The sequence below is a fragment of the Salminus brasiliensis genome, chromosome 21 (genome assembly GCF_030463535.1).
Source record: "Salminus brasiliensis chromosome 21, fSalBra1.hap2, whole genome shotgun sequence".
NCBI lineage: Eukaryota > Metazoa > Chordata > Actinopteri > Characiformes > Bryconidae > Salminus > Salminus brasiliensis.
The window spans coordinates 25,566,181-25,583,049 of record NC_132898.1 but is presented as its reverse complement, the minus strand read 5'-3'; the positions used below and the strand labels follow the sequence as shown (position 1 = coordinate 25,583,049).

Genomic DNA, 16,869 nt, shown 5'->3' with positions numbered 1-16,869 from the left:
TATAGGAATCCTGTAGAAAGTTTGTACTATTACTATAGTTCTTGCAATAGAGAAATAGTTCCATATATTTAAATATAACTTATTAATAATAAATAAATATATACTACTACTACTACTAATGATGATATGTAAGTTTTATTGTATAATTAGCTACATTTTCAATGTTACTTAATTTCTAAAATATTTTTTTTAATTGCATACTTTGCCAGAAACAAGGTTTTAAATGGTTTTGTCCTTTAAAATAAATGAATAAATATTTTTTGCTGAATCGCAGGAAAGCAGTCTCATTATGTTAGGAAAGTAGCTCGGTTTGGAGCGCAACAGCAGAAGCCACGCTCCCTACCTAGGCGCCTTAGCTAAGACCCGTACGCGAATCGGTACGCGCCCATGTGCGTCAAAAGCACGTCAGGCGTCATCACGTACGCCTCCAACAAGTTTGAAAGTGAGGAAGGTAAAAAATATATAATTTAAAAACAGAGAGAAGGGCGCTAAATACAAACACCCCCCCGAATAAAATGTGAACAATTAAATTATTAAAGCAGCTCCATTAACACAGACTTCTGGCAAAATACACGCAAGGTTCGAACTCCCATTTTTTTTACTGATGCTTTGGTAGATAATTTAGTCAGCGTATTTTATTGGCTTTTCAAGCTAAGCTAAGCTACTGCGCAGCACAGCACTAGCTACGACTGAACACCTTTAGCTTCGTGCTAATGCTAAAAGAGCAGGCAAAAACAGTGGGGAATAATAAGTGAATAAGCTAGCAGGGATGCTCGTTTGCTAGTCGGGTAGACGACTGACTCTGGGTTTGGAGTAAGTTTCCACTGAATAAATGATGAACGAAATATCAGCATTATTCTGTTGCAGCTATGCTAAGCTAAGCTAGCACAGTTGGTCTGAAACGCAGAGAAAGTGTTTACCGGCTGGCTAATGGAGTTACTGCAGAGTTCAGCGCACGCTGGCTCTGCTTCTCTGTGTTGTGGACTGTTGTCTGTCTGCGCTATCTGTAGGCTAACTGCCTGCACTTTCGCCTGGTTTCGGTGGGTTGGTTGTTAGTGTGTTGTTTGCTTGCTTGTTTGTTTGTAGGATGGCTCCTCGTCTACAGCTGGAGAAAGCCGCTTGGCGATGGGTCGATTCAGTCAAACCAGAGGACATCACCGAGGAACACATCGAGTTAGCTTACCGGATTGCTGTACCAGCATGCAAGAGGGGGACATGCAGGTGGGTTGACTTGCAGCTGCAGCTTTTATTTCTCATGGATTGAGTGATGCCAGATGTGCAAACCTGATCAACTTCATTGATCAGCACCACTTTCTCCCCCTCAGCAGCTTCGATTGTTGAGATTCTTGCTTGAACTTGCCATTGATGTTTATGTGGAAGATGCCAACAGCAGCACACTACCCACACCTACACAAGGGTGCTCTAATAGTGTGATTTGGTGGTTTGTGTCATGTCGCACAGGAGGAACTGCAAAGGGAACCCCAACTGTTTAGTTGGGATCGGAGAACATTTGTGGCTGGGGGAAATTGATGAAAATACCTTCCACAACATCGATGACCCGAACTCTGAGCGAAGAGATAAGGTATGGTCACATGCCATGTTCCTGTAATCAGAATCTGTGTTCACCAAGGATGAGGTGCAAGGGAGCAAGCACCATTACATTCAGTTGAAAATAGTAAAGTGCATCTAGAAATGAGATGAACATAACATAAATAGATGGTTTAGTATTTTTGATAAATCATGTTCCAGACATGTGCAAATCGTGTTCACGTTAGTCTGATGGTGTCCTTGAATGCCGGCTGAGTCTTTAAAAGCACTGTCTGGACGTTTTCTGAGGAGAGTCAGCGGATTCCAGTTAGTCACTTTTACAGAAGAGGGTGGAATTGAATGGTTGGTGTGTCTCAGCCTTTGTGTGTAAACTCTGGCTTTGTGAACATCACTGATTCAACAGTCCTTGACTGGGACCTTTTTGGGCAATGAATAGGTGATGCTTCATGGCATGGTTGTATGTCCGTGTGACTGGACAAGATCCTATTTTACATTTCATTGTAAACAGCATTTTTGTAATCAGCACACTGTTGTTTTTGTGTCCAGTAACCTGCTGTAAACATGCTGTCATGTATAGGAGGGATAAGTCGACAGGTTTATTACAGGTGTATTTCTGATAAAGTAACTGTATATGCATGTGAATTTGAATATGGAAATTGAATGGGGGCAGACACCTCCTCCAGACTCTTCCAAATGTGGTTCGAGTAGTATGAACAGTAATACGGCCACAGTGCTCTTTTATGCCTTAAAGTATCCATGGATGGAGTATAAGGTCCTTGGAACCAGTGGCTGGGCAGTTTAGGGGGATTCCAGTTAGTCACACTAACAGGGGAGGTGAAACTGGGTGGTCGGTGTGACTCAGCTATAAGGCAAAACAACACTGTCTTTGTAGAATAATGCACGAATCAAGCTTCCACACAATTATATAAAGGCTGGGTGCTTAGTGCTCCCCTCCTAGCTTGTGGAGGGACTGATGATGTGGCTGAAGAACTTGAGTGGTCTTAAACAATCCTGTTTAGCTCAGGTTTGTCCACAGTACTCATGCTGTCATACAGGATGGATAGACAGTTCCTAGTTTGTTACACACACTCTGCAGCTAGACGCATTGGCAATTCTATCTAGTATATACAGTTTTTGTCTGTATTACTGTCATAATAGTCAGGGTGTAAGTAGTTGTACATGATGTCCACCTCTGTGGAAAGTGTAATTACTAAACATCCAGTTGTGTTTAAGTCCCTAAAGAACACGAACAGCAGAATTAAAGATGATTAAAAGTTAAAAAGACAAAGTCTCCAAGCTTGTCCTGGGCTGCCAGTGTCCCTGATTAGGATCTTAATTGGGAAAATGAACAGGTTTAGGCTTAGGTATGATACTGCTAAGGTAGGTCCTTTCAGCCATCCAAGGTTTTTATGATTGTGTAGCATCTACTGTTGAAAAAAAGATTAATTGAGTTGGACATTGCTCTGTGGGTTTTAGTTAATACCTCCTAAATCTTTTTTTTCTTCTTTTCAGAACACGTTCGTGGGCCTGACGAATCTAGGTGCCACATGCTATGTAAACACTTTCCTCCAGGTGTGGTTCCACAACCTTGAGCTGCGCAGGATGCTCTACCTGTGTCAAAACTCCAGGGCTGAAGGGCACAACATAGAATCAGGTACTGTCTTGCTGTTTGCACAGAGTGGATCATACAGATGCTAATATTTGATTGTTTTAATGAAATGTTTCAAATTTATTACAAACCAGTAAAATCACATTCCACCCAGGTGACAACCCCATAACACTTAAAGTTGAACCCTGTGATTGTTCAGTTGTGCTGTATGAGCATGCAAATATGAATTATTTCTGCAGTGTTTCACAATAATACCTTATCTATGTTACACACTGTTGGTTTGTTGACTGGTGCAACATATAAAACTGTGAAAGTTCTGCAGAGTGTACAGATTGTATCGAACAATTACTTCAATAGAATCTCCATTACCCTGGCTTTGTTTGTCTGCTTTTGTACAATCTCTACAGACTATGAACCGAGGACGATATGTGAACACCTACAGTACCTGTTTGCACTGCTGCAGAACAGCAACAGAAGGTACATCGACCCCTCGGGTTTGGTGAAAGCACTGGGGCTTGATACAGGGCAGCAGCAGGTAAACCTAACTTTTGGTTGTGCTGTCATTACTTTGTGATAACTTAAAATTGATTTTCTTGTATTTGTGGTACCCATATTAGATTTAGTGCTATTAAATCACAGTGTGTCTCACTATTAGAAGGTGGCATGCAAGATATTTTACTAATTATTTTCTCTTTCTTTACCACATTCTTTTCTAATTGTCTGTATCTAGGATGCACAGGAGTTTTCCAAACTCTTCCTTTCCCTTCTGGAAGACACTTTATCCAAGCAGAAGGACCCAAGCCTCCAAAATGTGATCCAGCAGCAGTTCTGTGGACAGTTTTCTTATGTTACAGTGTAAGTAACTGCTGGTAGGACAGAGGAAAAAGTACTCTTCTGATACATTAGGTTAGAAATGGTCAAACATAAACACGCAAAGAGAAGGGTGATGTGTTTGATCTCTTCTTTATAGCTGGGTTTTATAAAGTCAGATGTCTGCATTTTTTTCTGCTTTAATATTAGACCGGTTGCTGGCCAGGATCCTGGATGATTAAACTTTTATAGAGGCTATTTTTATTCTTGAAAAGCCAAGTTTTAGGTTTACTGTGCACTGTATATCTGTTCAAATGGCATTTATTTGTTCATAAGAGTAGATTTACTTGTTCAGTGGAATTTGTGTTCTTTTTAGCCTTTTATATAGATTAAGATATACAAGTCTATAGGTATAGATTTTATATAGAGTGTTTATTCAGTGCCGCTGGACATTCAAGTTTTCTTCTATTTATTTCTATTCTATTTTTACCTCTTAGTGTTATTAATTGACTGTGTTTGAATGCAGATGTAACCAGTGTGGACGCTCGTCTGCTCTACCATCTCGGTTCTACGAGCTGGAACTCAACATCCAAGGGCACAAAAACCTGACTGAGTGCATCACTGAGTTCCTTAAGGTGACCCTTTTTTCCTTTTTCAGTACCTTATTCAGACAGCAAGCTGTCTATTGTTTATACTGTATTATAAGTAATGTATGATATTGTAGGAATGGTAAACACATTTCTATGTAAATGTATTAATGTGGTTAAGTGGTGCAGTGGGAATGAATAAGTCAAAGGTGACCTATAGTCCATTTCTAAGATGATTATTACCATTAAAATATTCTACAAAAGAGCTCGAAAGGTAGTCTTTCCAGTCTTTCCCTTTTCCTGGTTATTGCTAGTTAACCCACCCCTTTGTAACTAGCACTAGCAATGCTCCCCACGCTGGAAGGGTAAGGACTCTCCTCCGATACATGCAAAGCCAGCCACCGCATCTTTACTGAGTGCTGCCGATATGGCACTGTCAGGCAGCCGACACGCTCAGACGAAAGTGCCGGCTCCCCAGGTCTGCCACGCCAGCTAACAGATGCCTGTGCCAGCCAGTATTGCTTAAGAGAGATGAGGGTATAAGATGATGAGAGTCCCGCCAATTAGGCTCTCTCAGACTGGCTGCTGACGGCATAGTGGCGGCATGGTTTGTGATTCAAACTCACAATCCCGGGCCAAAGTGGTAGTGCATTAGACCGCCGAGCCATTCAAAGTTTTAACTGATAATTACTTAATTCTACTTTTGATAGTTTTTTTTTCCTTTGAAACTATCAAAGTACAACCCTGAACACCTTTAGCATTTTTTACTTCTATTCTTACAGTCATTAGAAACATGTAAGCCTTCTCTTACACCTGGACTCCAGACATGGTTCCGAGTAGATGTAGATGCACACACACAATTATGCAGTATATCCATTAATGTCAGTAAAAAGTAAGGATGGTTAGGAAGCCAATGCAGAGCTTTTAGGTAAATATTCCTCTAAATGTGTTGCAGCACCCAGTGACAACTTAGATCTTTTGTTGTTTTTGTACGACTCATGCCGATCAGTTTTATATGTGCTTACTTCAATGAGAACCCCTCAATTTCATTTTCTTAAGTCCGTTTATTGTGACCCAGGATTATTGGGATTTAACAAGTGTGGAAAATAAAATAATTACATAATTGCAATCTGGTGATATGCAATAATCCTAACATGGCAGTTTCATTACTTTGTAAGTACATTAAACTGCTTTTGTCATAAACCATGTGTACTGTTGTCATTTAGGAGGAAAAGTTAGATGGAGACAATCGCTACTACTGTGAGAGCTGTCAGAGTAAGCAAAATGCCACACGTCGAATCAAGCTCCAAAGCCTTCCACGCACACTTAACCTTCAGCTTATGCGCTTTGTGTTTGATAGGTAAGTAAGACATTCTTTTCAGCAAGTGAAAGTGGTCAAGGGTCAGTTACTGTTATGTAAATTTGATCATTTTGTCACCATAATGTTCCTTAACAATGTGTTGGTCTTGCTTCTTTCAGGCAGTCTGGTCACAAAAAGAAACTCAACACCTTCATCAGTTTTCCAGAAGTCCTCGACATGGCCCCATTTTTGGAAGCAAAAGGTATTTTTCTTAAGCCGCTGCCACATACTTTAGTTACATCCTGCACTCGTGTGCTGCTGGACTGGGTTGCACTGGTTGTGTATAAAAACACTGACGTTTTTGTTCATTTCCTGTCCTGTCTTTTCAGATGAGAAGTGTACATATGAGCTGAGCGCTGTGCTGATCCACCGTGGTGTGAGTGCCTACTCCGGCCACTACATTGCTCATGTCCGGGACGCCTGCACCAACGACTGGTACAAGTTCAATGATGAAGAGATTGAGAAAATGGAGGGAAAAAAGCTACAACTGGGAATAGAAGAGGATTTAGGTAAAAAAAAAAACACACAAAGCTGGTCCTTTCATCTTACCCTTTGACTCTGCAGTAAGTGGCTTTCACCCCACACGTGTCTTTTAAGACTGTGCAGATTGGTTGTGGCAAGAATCTCCCTGTACCTCAGCTGCCCTCAGTGAGCCACAGTACAGATATTGCAGTGCCTGTGTTGTGAAATACATCCAATGCTTTCAAGCATCTGACCTCTTTTCTGTGTTTAACACTACACTCTTTCTTTTTGTCTCACAGCTGAAACAGGTAAATCTCAGACTCGGAAACCCAAATCTAGCAAAGGCTATCACTGCTCCAGAAACGCGTACATGTTGGTGTATAAACGTCAGATGGAGGAGGCAGACCAAACTCAGATGAACGTGGAGGTGCCAGGTATAACCAGGGTCTTGCATGTGTCCTGGATGTTTGTCAGTGCAGCCTTAGCTTACCTTAGTTAGCTCAGTCATTATGTTGTATTAGCTCTGGGATGTTAATGTGTTAAGTGTGTTAATGTATAAATATAAATTATTATAAAAAGTGTTATGAAAATAAATACATTGACATTCACATAAGGTGCATTTTCCGGCAATCTTAGTTTTCTTTTTATTTATTAACTTAAATTCATTGTTACACCCCTTTTTTGTCCTGTCTGTGTTATCCTGAAGCTTTTCTCCAGAGGCTGGTGGACCAGGACAATAAGAAGTTTGAAGAGTGGTGCAGTGAGATGGCAGACATGAGGAAGCAGAGTGTGGACAAGGGAAAAGCCAAACACGTGGAGGTCAAGGAGCTCTATGAGCTGTTACCTGCACAAGATGGTACATAAAATAAGATACATTTTTCTTTGAATTCCCTGAAATTGTGTAGTAAATTTTACTTCTTATATATGTATTATTCAGTTATTAATCCTTAATTGTTTTTTGTTTTTTTTGATATAGCATATCTAGTGGAAACCCACCAGGTTCTATGTTAGAGCCTATGAAACTGATGTTAAATATCACAGTAATGTAGTTGAAAAGCAGCTAAAATGTGGGGGCTATAATAGGGTTAAATATCCTCATCATCCCACACATGTTCTTTGGTTAGCAACTGTCTTACTTCCAGAGAGCTTTTATAAAATATCCGTGACTTGGCTTAGAGGAATAGCACCATCTACTGGAACGAAAAATGTACATCACTCTGCCCTGTAGGTGAGTCTTATGAATTTGTGCCCGTGGAGTGGCTGAAGAAATGGCTAGACGACTCAACGGCCATCAAAGCAATCGACAACAGCCATTTTCTGTGCTCGCATGGCAAGCTGCACCCAGACCGCATTGGCGATGCTAAGCGCATATCTCACAAAGCTGCAGAGATCCTCTTCACTCGCTACGGTGGAGGACCCAGAGTAGACCGTAAGTCTAAATAGACATTTATATTTTAGAACTGTTGTCAGGTCATTAACTAATTTGTAATGTCACTGGTATGTTAAACGTCAGGATCCTTTCTGTGTGGAGACTGCGTCACCCAACGATGCCAAGTACTCAGGCTTAAAAATCAACTTAATGAAGACCACAGAGAAGTGACCAACCTCGCCAAAGCACAGCTGAAAAGGTGTGCCTAATTCACAAGTTATTATATTGAAATTGAACTTATTCCTGTTTAGCAGGCTGAAGATTCTCCACAAGGGGGCGCAATTAGTATTTTTCAATACAATTTATAAATTGTCCTTGTTTTACCACAGCAGATAATAATGATCAAATTTGACTGAATAATTTGTGGTTATTTTTTGTTCTGTCTTTAGTGGGGATGAAGGGTTCTGGGTAGGGAAGGCATCTCTGAGGCAGTGGAGGCAACTTGCGCTGGAACAGCTGGAGGAAGAAGAAGAGGAGACCAAACACACCAACTGCAAGACCAATGGGGAAAAACCCACCAGCACAAGTTCGAAAGGTACTGATGAAATTGACTGTCACTCAAAAAGGCTTTTTCACTGTTCTGTTGATGGTGTGTCCATCTGAGGTCTGTCTTTTCATTTGTTTGATGTCTACCTGCTATCTTACACACAGATTGTGTAAAAGAGAATGACGGAGATGTTGATGAAATGAAGACGTTTAATGAAGACATTCTCTGCTGTCATGGTGAGTAAACATGAACAGCTTCTTAAGGGTTTCTGTAGCCCACATATAACTTTCTCATGTGTATAAATGTAATAGTGTTGAAAAATACAGTTGTACTAAATACTATTTCAATACTTCAGTCCTTAATACTTTTTTTTTTTGTTTTTAATTTTGCCCACATTTGACTTAAATAATATATAAATATATATTAATATATATATACACACTGTGTGCAGAATTATTAGGCAAATGAGTATTTTGATCACATCATCATTTTATACATGTTGTCCTACTCCAAGCTCTATAGGCTTGAAAGCCAACTACCAATCAAGTAAATCAGGTGATGTGCATCTCTGTAATGAGAAGGGGTGTGGTCTAATGACATCAAAACCCTATATAAGGTGTGCTTAATTATTAGGCAACTTCCTTTCCTTTGGCAAAATGGGTCAGAAGAGAGATTTGACGGACTCTGAAAAGTCAAGAATTGTGAGATGTCTTGCAGAGGGATGCAGCAGTCTTGAAATTGTCAAACCTTTGAAGCGTGATCACCGAATAATCAAGCGTTTCATGGCAAATAGCCAACAGGGTCGCAAGAAACGTGTTGGGGAAAAAAAAGACTCAAAATAACTGCCCATGAATTGAGGAAAATCAAGCGTGAAGCTGCCAAGATGCCATTTGCCACCAGTTTTGCCATATTTCAGAGCTGCGTTACTGGAGTATCAAAAAGCACAAGGTTTGCGATACTCAGGGACATGGCCAAGGTAAGGAAGGCTGAGAAATGACCACCTTTGAACAAGAAACATAAGATAAAATGTCAAGACTGGGCCAAGAAATATCTTAGGACTGATTTTTCTAAGGTGTTATGGACTGATGAAATGCGACTCTTAATGGGCCAGATGGATGGGCCTGAGGCTGGATCAGTAAAGGGCAGAGAGCTCCACTCCGACGCCAGCAAGGTGAAGGTGGGGTACTGGTATGGGCTGGTATCATCAAAGATGAACTTGTGGGACGGGTTGAGGATGGAGTGAAGCTCAACTCCCAGACCTCCTTCCAGTTTCTGGAAGACACCTTCTTCAAGCAGTGGTACAGAAAGAAGTCGGTATCGTTCAAGAAAAACTTGATTTGCGTGCAGGACAATGCTCCCTCACATGTATCAAAATACTCCACAGCGTGGCTGGCCAGTAAGGCTCTAAAAGAAGAAAAAATGATGACATGGCCCCCTTGTTCACCTGATCTGAACCCCATAGAGAACCTGTGGTCTCTCATGAAATGTGAGAGCTGTGGTGTCTGCTGCACGCAATGTTGATCGTAAACAGATCAAGCAACTGACAATTTATGAATGGAAGGCTTTTGAGTGTCATCGTAAGGAAAGGTGGCTATATTGGTCACTGATTTGTTTTTGGTTTTGTTTTTGAATGTCAGAAATGTTTATTTCTAAAGTTTGTGTTATATTGGTTTACCTGGTGAAAATAAACAAGTGAGATGGGTATATATTTGTTTTTTATTAAGTTGCTTAATAATTCTGCACAGTAATAGTTACCTGCACGAACAGATATCCTCCTAAGATAGCCAAAGCTAAAAAAAAAAAAAACACTCCAACTTCCAAAAATATTAAGCTTTGATATTTATGAGTCTTTTGGGTTGATTGAGAACATAGTTGTTGTTCAATAATAAAAAGAATCCTCTCAAATACAACTTGCCTAATAATTCTGCACACACTATCTATCTATCTATCTATATATATATATATATATATATATATATATATATATATATATATATATATATTTATTTATTTATTTATTTATTTATGAAATGCTTATTTTAACAAGTGCACAGTACTGAATTAAAACATTGGAAATGCAGAAAGATACAAGTAAAAACGGCAAAAGCAATGTTGCTGCATTTTTTGACACTCACACTCTCGTTTGAGGTGGTCTGAGTATTCAGGAGAGTGAGAGGCGACTGGTCTCGACCGAGGTGTGGAGTAAGCTGAAGGTGTATTTTCCCAAAGCACCAGAATTCACCCAACAACAGGACTCCTGCCAGCAGTGCATGGTAATCACACCTCAAACCAGTGTTTCTCAGCCCAGGGTTCCCAGCCCTGGTCCTGGAGGACCCCTCTAGCCTCCACATTTTAGTGTTTGCTCTACTAACGTTCCAGCTAATGAGCTAATTAACATGCCCTTTCTGAGTTGATGATGGTGTAATGGAGCAGAAAACCACCAAAATGTGAAGGTCCGGGACTGTGAGAAAACTATTGTAAACTATTCTGTTGTGTTTTTTGAACTACATATAGGTAGCAGAGCAATAGGAGGGAAATCCACTTCTAGAGTGGCAAAGTAACCCATAATATACTCCACTTACTTAAATTGTAACCTAAATTACAACCTATGGAAAACTACTTTTCAGGCTTTTGAGTGATATGCAAAATGTATTAAATCAAGATCTCTTCCTGTTTGTATTTCAGAGGCTGGAGAGGGAAGGAAAAGAGAATGAGGCTCTGAATCGAATGATGGCCAGTGAACAGAAGAGCTCTCTACTCAACCTCTTCCAAGAGAAAAATCGCCCCTTGCTACAGAAATGGCCTCAGGTACAGTCGCACCATCTTGTGTAGTTTAACATTATTTTCCATTAGAGGTGATATTTTACATCATGTCTGTAATATATTTAAAAATATTGATTCCAGCATTTATTTGTTTTCAGGACACTGATATTCTGTACATTGTTCCTCTGTTCTTTGTTGATGAGTGGAGGAAATTTATCAGGTAATTATATTGTTTTTCAGTGGCAATCTGAGAATCTTTACAGAAAGGTTTTCATTGAAGGGACCATCCTACAAATAACACCTTGTTATTTGTATGTTTTTTTTGTTTTGTTTTGTTTGTTTTTAACATTTGCATGAATACATGGCCATTTTTCAACCTTTTGTGTTGTTATATGTAAATGAGCTCAGGAAAACACATTGTTCTGTTGCTGCCTTGTTGATGCTTTATTTATTATCAGCTTGTTTTTAACCAACAGTCACCTAAATATGTGAAATGTAGCAGAACTGAAAGACAATTACTTTCTGTTATCTCTGAATTTACCCTGAAACTTAATCCTAATTCTAACCTTAACTTCAACCCCAAACCTAACCTTAACCCTGTTGAAAATGAATGGAATTTCAATATTCAATAATTTGTTTACAATTCAAGCATTTGTTAGATCATCTATAGAACACCAGCAAAATAAAGTGTGATCCAGCAGTTTGGGTGCTCTTTATTGGCCCTCATTTAAAAGGCATTCTGGGCTGAAACACTCGTTATAACTGCATTATAAATGAATAATAATAACATAGTTCTGTTATTTCTTTGTTCTGAATCACGACTTCCCATACCACAGGAGGCCAGCAAAGTCCAATCCAGTGTCCAGCGTGGGGAACAGCATCCTACTGTGTCCTCATGGAGGCTTCATGTTTACCTATGACTCCATGCTTCAGGGAGACGCTCAGCAGTGAGTAGCCTTTCCCCGAACCTCAGCCAGAGCCTTGTCTCCCAGAAGATAAAGTGGTAGTTTGGCCTTAGCTATGAGGTTCACAAGTGGTGAAATTTATGATTATCATATAGAGCTTGTCTGCCTTTCTTTCGCACAGTATGTGTGTATGTGTGTGTCTGTATGTGTGTATGTGTGTGTGTGTTTGTCATTGCACAGTATAGCTCTCCTCTGGCCTGCTGAATGGGAGGTGGTCTGCAGGCTGTTCCTGGTGGACCAGACTATCTCCATATGCAGGATTCATGACCCAGCGCAGGACAATGGGAACGTGCAGTTTCACACACAGCCTGGTAAACACATAGAAGAACTATTTTTGGTTCCATAAAGATACCATTTTTGTAAAAGAAATGCAGAAGTGTGAGAAGAACCTTTTAAATGCTTAAAGAAGTCTGTGTGTTTTGTCAGAGCTGTGTCGAGAATGCCGCGAGGGCTTCATATTTCAGCAGCAGAGGGATTTGCGGGAGTACGCGCAAGCCACTGTTTATGTGCGGAAGGTCATCGACAACAAGAGGGTAAGATTTCCCTTGCTATCCGACTGATTGCACTTGAATAGGGAAGTGATTTTTGATCCAGTTCTGGGAGCAGCTAATTCTCTAATTGGGTAAGAGTACAGTCAGATTCTGGGAAACACACTGGGCAATTTAGAGTGAGTGAACAGAGTTGTTTAACACTCAATTTTCCCACCCAGTTTTAGGTAGCCAATTACCCAACCAACTAGTTAGTACTCATCCACTATCACATGTAATGCTCCAGTCACTGGGCGGGTGAGCACTTACACATGCCTTTTCCGGCACATGCTCCCTCAGCCACCACCTGTTTTTGAACTGCGGTTGATTTTATTATTTTATTTATTTTATTTTTATTTTATTTTATTTTATTTTATTTTCATTTTTACATATATTTTTATATATTTATGTATATTTTATTTATTTAAGTACTGCTGTCTGGGTAAAACTGGGTCCTTGGGTACCACAATTTCGTTCCACCCCATGTACCACATGTGATGCGAATGACAATAAAGTCTCCTTGAATCCTTGAATCCTTGATGCACTATCAAATGGTCAAGCAACGTCCTCAAAGGAAAGCACTGGGTACCCAGATCTGATGCATCCGCAAGGAGATGCTCATGCTGGTCAGCATCACAGTAAAGTGATGTTGAGAGAGAACAAGCCATCTACTCATCTGGCCAATTGTGCTCTCTTGAACTCTGGCTGCTGACCCGAAATTCGAAAGAGCAATTCTTACTGGATAACTCTGAGCCGCCCTAAACAAATTAAGTTGTCTATATTTAGTCTTGTACTAATCCTATATAATCATGGGCTTCATTTGGCTTCTCCCACATTAAACTTTGTTTTAGTTTGTTTACATTTTTAAATCTTGCTGTTCTCCTTTCCCTTTTCATCTCCCTTCCTGTCTGTCTTCTTTCTTGTCTTTCGTTTCCTGAATAGATGATTAAAGAGGCTCCTCCCGAGTTCAGTATGAGTGGATCTGAGGCAGAGGAAGAGAAAGAAGAGCCCAAAGTGGAAGGAGAGAAAGACCCAGACTTTAACCAGGTAGCTTGTAGGAACAGTAATCTAAGCACATGTTCTTGATGAAAGCATGGAGAGACTACTCCTCCTTTTTAAAGGAATTGTTCCAGAAATTATAGTATAGCTATTACTGAAAGAAAGCTAGCAATTAAGTGTATTAACCCTTACCAGCATAATGTATTGTAAGCAATGCTGCAGTTCTAACTGATGTTTTGAATAAAGTCATTCATTTAATCAATAACTTTTTAACATAATTACTTAAATAAAAGTATTTACAAATGTGTGTTTGTATAATATCCCTCCTTTCCTACCATACTGCAGTCTCAGGATGGGGCAAAGAGGCAAAAGCTCAGTGAGGTGAGTCCTGCTGTGGCACTCCCCTCTGCTCCCTCTGCCGCTACCACTTCTGTGGGGAAATCAGGCATCCGCAGGAGTATGCGCCACCGGAAGCTGCGTGGGGAGAAAGCCCTGATCGTTTCTGCCAACCAGACCCTGAAGGAACTCAAGATCCAAGTACGCTTTCTGGTTAAAATGCTTGAAATATTATGAAACAGGCACCAAAAATCTACTAGAAATCCTCCTTCTTTGGACAGTAGAGAGTTACTCTGACAAAGGATAAACTCTTTTTAATGTCCTTGATTTCAGAGGAAACATTGAATGAGCAAGTGTCCCAATACTTTTGTTCATGTAGTGTATCTAGCTTGAAATTTGGTCAAACAAATCATTTTAGATATTAATTCTGGTCACAGTGTAGAGTTATACAAAAATGTCAAATTCAAAATGTCATCCACATTCTTTGTTTCTAATGTGACTTTCTTTCCATAGATCATGCATGCCTTCTCTGTCGCGCCGTTCGACCAAAACCTGTCTATAGATGGGCGGTGTTTAACTGATGACTCTGCCACACTAGGAAGCTTAGGGGTATTTCCAGAAAGCATCATATGTCTAAAGGTATTGTCTTCAACATGTTTCCAGTGCATTCTGACGCATTCTGTACAGAAATGTAAAGTGTCGCTTACCACACCTTATTGTCTGTGCTGTAGGCTGATGAGCCTATAGCAGATTACGCAGCTATGGATGACGCGTACCAAGGTGAGAACTATGTGTTTCAAACCTGAACAAACCTAAGTTTAGATGAGAGGTTTTCAAGTTCAAATGATCATGAATGTGTTCTTTTTCACAGTCTGTTTGCCTGAAGAAGGATTTAAAGGTAAGAAGCAGTTCTGTGTTTATTTACTTATAATAATTGTATGGGGAGATTGTATTCCTGTCCTGTGCCATTGGCTCGCTGATCTGTACTTTGTAGGCTTAGTCAGGTGTGCAAAAGCATGGAATAACAAAGCAAGACCGATAATCATTTGATTAGTCCATTAATATATATATTTTTTATATATATATATCTGCAGGTACCGGGCTACTAGGACACTGATGGGTCAACAATACCAACTTCTGTGTGAAAAATTAAAGTTTAATTTAGGTTTAGATTATTTTTTTTGTCTCTTGTTATTTTTATTTTTATTTCTTTGCCTCGTAACTTAATGTTGCACCTCCTTTAAAAAAGTGTCTCTCTCTGCATTTGAAATAAAATGTGTTTGATGGCTTTTAATATTCCAAGATGTTGATGCATTCTGTAAGTGCATACCATGACTGTGAACAGATACGGGTCGAGACTTGAACTGATCTTTTACGTAACGAAGACTCCTTCTTGTCTGTGGCAATGTCCTGTTATCCTGAGACGGCGGCTTGGTGTTTAGGTACCCATCGTGTTTTATTTGCTGGACAAACAACATTTTCTATAAACGTTTTCAGAGGTTGTTTCATTTCAACAGAGTCACATGGTTACACTGCACTCTCGCTCAGATATACATAAGAATGCATGAGCAACTTCAATATTAAAAATGTAAGCGTCTGTTTAGCTATGATAAAACCTACACCAGGAAAGAATACCTTCGGTAAAAGTGATGAGAGAGGATGAGGATGCCTATAAAGACATTTCCAACACAGGAAAAATATACAAACTAAATAAAACTTTCCAAATAGATTAGAGCTGTTCTGCTACTACTCCAGATGTTATGCAGGCATTTGTGTGAACTATTCTTTTCTGTAATCTTTCATATGGGCAATAAAGTTACTTTTTTCCACATGCTTAGATATCCTGCTGTGTGAATATGTGGACTGCTTTGTCCCAACAGGTGAATTGTGCAGTTGGTCGTGGCCTAAAGGCCAGTAAATTCATGGCTAGGCGGGTTTAAGTATATATGTTGGGGTTTGTAACATCACAAAAACGGGGAAACACTGAACCTGTTTCATATATGAATGCTATGGACTGGGCAGGGAACTATATCTGAAAAATTCTGAAATCAACATTTCAATTTAAATGGTACGGGCCCTCCAATCCAACCACACCGGTCTAAACTTGCACCCTCTTCACTCTTCATGAAACTGCCTCTGCTTTCCTGCTTCAGTTGGAGCTGAAGTTACACTATAAGAGCAGAGGTTCTGGGACCCCTGCTCATTCATTGTCCTATTCTATTGGCAGTACTTCTCTGCAGTTGAGCATTTCACACCAAACCAACCAAAATATATAATATTTTTTTAATTGATAAAATCCTATACAAATCACTATAATTCCCAAAGACGAGCTGCAATGTTGTAGCTAATTTCCCCTTCTTACATAAATAAGAAACCCTTAAATCTTAAATATCATTGAACACGGGCTGTAACACTGCAAATGCGCCCTATTCCCTACAAAGTGCACTACGTACATTATAAAAACAGTAGCTTTCTGCAGCCTCGGAGTTAGACAGGGATTTTTCTGCGTACCGAACCAATTTCCATTCGTCATATGTTGAATTATTTTTTTATGTCCAAGTCGTTATTGTATGACCTACATAGTGCACTACATAGTGAGCATGGAAGAATTTGAGATGCAGCCGATGGCCGCAGACACAGAGCACGCATGCGCAGTAACGCCATCGCCATTTTCAAAATGAATCTTTATTGCCGAGCTGTTTGTCCATCGGAGGAGTTTAAATAAAGAGCCGGATTTTTTGAATGACACTGAAGGTAATGAAGAGGTCCGTCCAGTCCCGAACACGAGCGATGCGTTTGGGCCGGGAAAAACCGCCCCCATAGCCCACCTGTGTCTTTCTGTAGAGGACGCCCTTGCTCCGTGCCCCTCGTGCAGCCTGGGTGTCGGAGGCTAACGTTAATGGAGAGCCCCTGTAGAAGCGCTGCTGTTTATAGGCTGCTTTACTGCTTAACAGCAGCTGTGCAGAGCTTTCTATTAAATGGGTGAA

At 40.0% G+C, this 16,869-nt stretch overlaps 1 protein-coding gene across 5 annotated transcripts; it reads left to right on the top strand.

The window, feature by feature from the left end:
- Nucleotides 1–432: 432 nt before the first annotated feature.
- On the top strand, nucleotides 433–15,715 carry usp48 (ubiquitin specific peptidase 48). 5 transcript variants are annotated; one of them, XM_072666052.1, is made up of 28 exons: nucleotides 439–579; nucleotides 1,087–1,221; nucleotides 1,462–1,582; nucleotides 3,061–3,202; nucleotides 3,565–3,692; nucleotides 3,888–4,012; nucleotides 4,494–4,602; nucleotides 5,781–5,914; nucleotides 6,034–6,116; nucleotides 6,244–6,423; nucleotides 6,676–6,810; nucleotides 7,083–7,232; nucleotides 7,605–7,805; nucleotides 7,890–8,004; nucleotides 8,195–8,340; nucleotides 8,457–8,528; nucleotides 10,441–10,565; nucleotides 10,978–11,100; nucleotides 11,214–11,275; nucleotides 11,892–12,002; nucleotides 12,201–12,331; nucleotides 12,447–12,553; nucleotides 13,490–13,594; nucleotides 13,892–14,083; nucleotides 14,396–14,521; nucleotides 14,614–14,662; nucleotides 14,754–14,780; nucleotides 14,977–15,715. In XM_072666052.1, exons 2-28 carry the CDS (start codon nucleotides 1,088–1,090, stop codon nucleotides 14,997–14,999), a joined length of 3,156 nt encoding a protein of 1,051 aa, XP_072522153.1. In that variant the 5' UTR covers nucleotides 439–579; nucleotide 1,087; the 3' UTR covers nucleotides 15,000–15,715. The 5 variants fall into 5 exon arrangements, with proteins under 5 accessions (XP_072522157.1, XP_072522155.1, XP_072522156.1 ...); XM_072666053.1 differs by lacking the exon at nucleotides 439–579 and adding an exon at nucleotides 602–813; XM_072666054.1 differs by lacking the exons at nucleotides 13,892–14,083; nucleotides 14,396–14,521; nucleotides 14,614–14,662; nucleotides 14,754–14,780; nucleotides 14,977–15,715 and having other exon boundaries at nucleotides 434–579; nucleotides 12,430–12,553; nucleotides 13,490–13,578.
- Nucleotides 15,716–16,869: the final 1,154 nt, after the last annotated feature.

Coding starts and splice junctions, on each gene's coding strand:
- usp48 (XM_072666052.1), top strand. CDS start 1,088: ATGGCTCCTCGTCTACAGCTGGAGAAAGCCGCTTGGCGATGGGTCGAT. Junction 7,233..7,604: donor GCTGTTACCTGCACAAGATG/GTACATAAAATA, acceptor TCTGCCCTGTAG/GTGAGTCTTATGAATTTGTG. Junction 13,595..13,891: donor AAGACCCAGACTTTAACCAG/GTAGCTTGTAGG, acceptor ACCATACTGCAG/TCTCAGGATGGGGCAAAGAG.